The sequence below is a fragment of the Camelus bactrianus genome, chromosome 20 (genome assembly GCF_048773025.1).
Source record: "Camelus bactrianus isolate YW-2024 breed Bactrian camel chromosome 20, ASM4877302v1, whole genome shotgun sequence".
NCBI classification, from domain to species: Eukaryota; Metazoa; Chordata; class Mammalia; order Artiodactyla; family Camelidae; genus Camelus; species Camelus bactrianus.
In genome coordinates, this window is record NC_133558.1 from 25,666,139 (window position 1) to 25,672,138 (window position 6,000).

The 6,000-nt window shown below is 51.8% G+C and overlaps 1 protein-coding gene across 1 annotated transcript in view; it reads right to left on the reverse strand.

Moving 5' to 3' along the window:
• The window catches only part of KCNK5 (potassium two pore domain channel subfamily K member 5), a 36,514-nt gene extending 30,998 nt beyond the window's left edge, over nt 1–5,516 (reverse strand). Inside the window, exon 1 of the mRNA XM_010973684.3 lies at nt 4,961–5,516. Within this exon, the coding sequence (XP_010971986.1) occupies nt 4,961–5,146 (186 nt within the window). The 5' untranslated portion in view covers nt 5,147–5,516. The remainder of the gene's footprint in view (nt 1–4,960) is intronic.
• Nucleotides 5,517–6,000: the final 484 nt, after the last annotated feature.

Consider the following 6,000-nt stretch of genomic DNA (forward strand, 5'->3'; position numbering starts at 1 on the left):
TTCTCCACTCCCCAAAAGGAACATCGGGACGTGAACCTATTTCACATGCATTCCTAGATTCACCTACCTCACTATCACCTCAGATCAGGACACTCAGTTCCTGTCAACCACTTGGATCAAGCATCTCCACCTGTACAAAGACTCTCTTGGGGGCTTATCTCAGGAACCCGGCTTTCCTGCTCCCCAAAGCCTTGTACTTCCCTGCCCCCTGCCCTCCACAACCACCCCCCTCCCCGTCTTCCCCCACCACACAGGCAGAGTTCAGAGGCTGAGGCCAATCTAACAGCAAACAACTAAGTTCAAGATGAAAGCTTTTGGCCTGAGGTCAGAGCCAGCCAAGCGCAGCATCCCAAACCAGAGGGCTGTGTTTCTTTTAAACGCCTGAATGTAAATAGGGCAAACCCCCAGGAAAATACTTAGAAGCAGCCGTCATCACCTCCCTTGCACCCCTCCTATAGGACTCCCCCACCCTCACTAGAACCCTTCAACACTTGCTAATCTCTACCCCCAGTAAGTCTCTATTACCATGCCATCTGTAACCGTCCTAAGGGCCCCAGTAAAACTCTCAAAACGATTCAATAAAAATTCACCTTCACTGTTAAACCTCTAACCGGAGTAGTTAACTAAAGCAGATGTATTGATTTGAGATTTTTTTTTTTTTTTTGGTTGGCTGCTTTCAACTTTGAGCAGAACTTAAGTAAGAAAATAAGCCTTTAGGAGGGAAGCTCTTTCCTCCATTCCCTCTCAAAAACCCAGCTTCTCCACTTTCCACTTCTGCAGTCCTTGACAGTGAGAGTTCAGTTTCTAACGAATGACCCAGAGGCCTCCATGATCCTGGATAATCAAAAGATCTATTGTGTTCCTTTTACTTACAAAGGCTGTTAAGCGGACCAGTGGGCTTTACAATTTCCAACAAGGCTGGAAACAAAAGGGGTTCTCACGTTAACCCTCAGTTCTCCAAAACAGTCAAGTCACGTGCCTGTTCTGAGCATTCTGGTCGGATGTAATTCTACTATATGACCCACAGTCGTATTTTTTAAATTTAGGAGGAGGATTGGTGTTAATAACAGAATGTCAGAACCTCAAAATTGTGATTAGCCTTACTACTATAGACTGGAGTATGTGTGGGGCAGTACGAAGGGTCCAGAAAATAAAAGGAGAGAGATTTGGCACACACGGAAAACCTGTAGGATAACGCAGTTTGGGGCTTAGGTGAAGGAGGCCCGCGGGATCCAAGAGCCTTCTGGGAACTGGTCAGCTATGTGAGCAGTCTAAGAAAACTCAGTTAGGGATAAGGTACCCCAGGGAAAGGCAGGGCCTAGGGTGACCCCTACTGCACCCCCAGGAGACAAAGGACTGAAGAGACGCAGTATGAAGCCTGCAGTGTCCCTCCCCACCCTCTGCTAGGATCCTCTCCCCTTTCCTTTCTTCCACTAATTCAGCTTTGCAATGCCTTGCCCGCTGTCCAGCACACAGCAGGTGCTAAATAAACGCTTGTTGGCGAATTCCCATCTACTTTGGAATATAACACACTTCAGTTTGAAACCTGACCCTGCCCTGTAAGATCCTGGGCAAATTATATTACCTTTCTGAGCCTCACTGTCCTCATCTATAAAAGGGTGTTGTAAGCAAGGCTAAATTAAAGAATGTATGGAAAGTGCTTATTCAAAGTTCTGGCAGACCTGGAGCCCTCAAATCCTTCCCATTTCTGATCCCGGCACACCAGAGGTGAAGGTTGAGAAAGGTTCATAGTTCTCCTCCATCCCAACCCTCTGCTTTTTTGTGCTTCCAAATGAGAAGCAGGGTGGGGTGGACTTCTGGAGGGAGGAGGCGCTGGCTCAGCCAGGCACAACACAGGAGACGCCTGCGTGCCCGTGCCTGTTCCAGGGGAAATAGAAAATAGAATTTCCCAGCAGACCAGAGTCCAGCTGAACCAATTTACTAAGTTCACTGACAGACCAACCATTCAACAATTTCACATGGCCAAGGAGGAGGGCAAGGGTGTACAAGGAACAGGCTCTGGAGGCAGACTGCCCAGGTCCCACCCAGACTGTACCCTCCTGTTAACTTCCCTGAGCTTCAGTTTCCTTATCTGAACACCGAGGGTTGCTGTAAAGAGTACCTGATGAATGCAGGTGCAACACTTAGCAAGTTGTCCCGGTCAACGTGTCCTCAGTGTGTGCACCAGGGGAGATGGGCTGGCCCTCCTCAGTCACACCTGCCCAGTGCTTCCACTTTACTTGACCCTCATTTACAGACCCTCATTTTGCTGATGAGGAAAAAGAAGCAAAGTTGATGGCTTGATCCGTAAATGGCAAAAGCAGCCTGTGGCCTCTGTCATAAAATGCAGATTACCGCCCGCCCAACTTGCCAGGCACTCAGTCAATGCCAACTTTCCTCAGGGGAGCCTCTGCTATTTAGGAAGAGACTAGGGGAGCAGGGCACTGAACCGGGAGAAGCAGCCTTGAGAGCAAGGGTTCAAGATGGTTCTGAAGGCAGGAAGGAGGGTGACCATGTGGTCCGAGGCCGGTGGAGCACTGAGCGCTTGAAAGTCAGCCTCCGCCTCTGATCAACCACAGCAAGAACAAGAAGGAAGCACCTGACAACTCAGGGACTATTTCCAAAGAGCTAAAGAAAGGTGTCTTAACTCCCTTTCTCATGCCTTTGAGAGCAGGCACATAATTTCCACTCTAAGAAAAACCCCAAACTATACTGCACCCTCCTCCGTTCCAACAGCCCTTCCCAGGAACTGGCTCCCGCCCCAGGAATTCCTAATAAGGACCCTTTTAGAATTACAAAGGTGATTCAGAACCTGATAAAACACAGAACCTCAGGTGGAAAATGCCAGAGTAGCCAGATGGGAAAGAAGATTTTTGAGTTTTTGTTTTTCCTTAAACCAATTTCCTGAGCGCCTCCAAGTCGCAGATCAAAAAGCAGAGCAAGGCAGGTTTCTGCAGACTGAAAATGATGCTAGCAAAATGCCTCCACTGTTCCGTTTTCATTTCTGGGGGTTTTTCCTATGAAAGGAGGGGACTCACCACGTTGGAGATGGCTTGAGAGTTTTTTTGGCCGGAGATGGGGACAGGCCTGTCCATAAACATCTCCAAATCAGACTGGCCTGATGCCCAAATCCTTTTCCTAAAGTTACCTGCCGGCTCAGAGGTGAGGGGGGTGGTAATCATTGGCGGGTTTAACAGGACCTCAAAATACCAAGTGTCTTGCATGCTCCAACACCTTAAGAAAGCTGTCTAATCTCCAAAGCTATAACCACCAGCTGCACCCGGCTGCCTCACCCCAACCCCCCTCCTTTTCCCTTCTCCTCATGTTTTGAAGTTTATTTTCCCACATTCAGCCTTGAATTCTTTCCTTCCTTCCCCCGCAGTGGCGGAGGAGCAGCAGAGAGGGAAACACTTCGAGGGCAGCTCAGATTCTTTATCATCGCCACCTGCCTTCTTCCCCTGTAAACAAAGCCCTGGAGCAAACTAAACAACAGCTCGTTCTCCAGAGGAATTGTTTCCTCAAGGGAAATTATAAAATGATCCCCCCTCCCAAACACACACACACACACACACACACACGCACGCGCGCCTGTATCCCGGGAACTGCTCCCAGACAGGAGACTCCCCACTAACACCCTACCTGTGGGCCTAAATCTCCCCTTCCACTGGCCCCAGAGAGAACAAGTCTTTTATTTGCTTGGCTGCCAATAGGCACCTATATGCTCACCTGTTGGAATGTATATCAATTTGGGGGCAGAAAGGGAATACCACAGATAAGATGCCTTCACATTTTCCAATGCTTCTAACAGTCCAGGGCAAGAAAGAGAGATGAAGACGAAGACGGGTTCGTTCCCATTTTACACATAGGGAAATTGAGGCCAGGAAAATTAGAGACAACTACCCAGCCATAAGGTATTGGGGAACTGCCGTAGATTAAATATTGTTCCTCATTTAAACCTCCTTTCTGGCATCTTTTACCCCAAGAGAAATGTAATACCTTGGACAATTTACTGCTACTCCACCTCACAAGCTAGAGCCTTCAACTGCTCTTACCTGGGGTCTGGTCGTTCCCCTGGAGAGAGGCGGTTAGTGCAAGCCAAGAAGGGAGGATGGCTGAGGCCAAGAGCCTCCTAGAAACTGACATAGAGGACCTCGGTCGCCAAACTGGCCCAAGGTCAGCCCCACAGTTTATCCAAGTGAAGCCAAAGCCACCCATAGGGTATATGAACCAATGCCAACATGTACCCACCTTCCATTCTGCACAACCTCTCCTTCCCCACGCCCCCATCCTCGGGTTTTGTTCTTTTGTTCAGCCTGTTATTTTCACAGTTTAACTCCAAGCCCTTCGGGGATGTCTCCGCGAGATAAGCCTTCCCGGAAGTCTGCGCGCGTCCCCAGCATTCCAGCCACCAGCCCCCATCCCAGGGTCTCAGGCCAGACAGAGTCCGGGACCCAGGTTCTGAGCCCTGCGGGGTAGGGGGAGCCTCGCGCAAGTCCTCGGGGCTGGTGAAGAAAACAAGAAAGAAGCCGGCCGGGTGCTCCGGAGAAGGGAGGTGGAGACGCGAGGGGTTGGCACCACGCAGGGCTTCCGAACTCTAAGAGCGTCTCCAAGGAAAGATAACGCCTTTATCAGCCCCACAGCCTCCTCCAACCAGAGAGGTACCCGCACACCCACACCGAGCCACGGGGCTTGGTTCACCGAGGGTCAAAGCTAAATTAAATTCTTCCCTCCGGACAAATTGGGTGCCAAAGAGTCTCCGTGCTCACTGGTGACTCCTGTGTCCACGCGTTGAAGGACAGATTTTCACCAGTCATACTCATGGTGAGACATCCTCTCCCGTCACCCCCCAGGACCACCCACAGGGATTCAGGGTCATCCAAAGCTGTGAGGGGCTCCCCTTCAGCACTCCTAAACCTCCAGCCAGCTTTAGGTGTATGCAGGGGTGGTGTCGGAGACTCACCTGCAGGATCTTGTCTAGGCCCTCCTGGCCCAGGCACGGGAACTCCTTGAGCAGATGCAGTCTCTGTGTGTAGTAGTTTTTCTTGGCCTCTTTCCAGTGCGGCTCCTCCAGCACCTCGAAGATCGCCGCCCCGATAGCCAGGTAGAAGATAATGGCCGAGGTAAGCAGAGGGCCCCGGTCCACCATGGTTCTCGAGAGACCGCCTCCTGTAGAAAACCTCCCTTAACCCCAGCAGCGCCCGGTCCACGGGCCCTGCAGCCTCTGGAAACAGCTGTTTGAATTTGGAGCTCCGCATGCGCAGTGCCCAGTACCCTCCGGCGCCGCTCCACTGACAAAGTTGCTCCTCCAAGTTGGCCCTCTGAGTGCGGGGAACTGTGCGGACCCTTCTCACGTGGGCCAGGGGTGGGAAGACACCAAGGGGGCCGAAGGGGCACCCTGGATCGCAGAGGCGAAAGGAACTGGAGGAACACGGAGCCGCACTCAAGGGCGACACGTGGGACAGTGCTCCGCGCGCCACAGCAGTATGAGCTGCACCCGCCTCCGCGCGCCTCTTTAACCCGAGCCCTGCGCGCTCTGCTGGCGGAGGAGGGGCCCGCTGGGGGCCCGCCCCTGTGCAGGCCCCGCCCCACCCAGACCCCGCCGCGGGCCACAGAGTCACCGCTAGGTGCGCGCTGGCACTAGCCCAGGGCTCGCTGAGCTCCCCACGGCCGCAGCCAGGGTAGGCTGCGCGCCCCGCCTGTCCCAGGGGTTGTGGTCGCCGAGACTTGAGTTTTTATTAGTGCTGGTGTATTAACGAAAATGAATGTGTACCTAATGACTGGGGTCAGGAAGTTATCAATATTGTTACTTTCATTGCAAGTCAATTTTCATACTGATGTTTCTGCCAAGAAAGCTTGATTCTCAGTCTCTTTCTGTCTCACACACCTTCTTGTAAGACTGGGGAAAGGACATTAGAAAGGGACTGGAGAGGCTGTAGAGAATCAGAGGTTATCAGGAACTAAACCAGCCACAAGGGCTTAACTCCACCCTCTCACCCCATT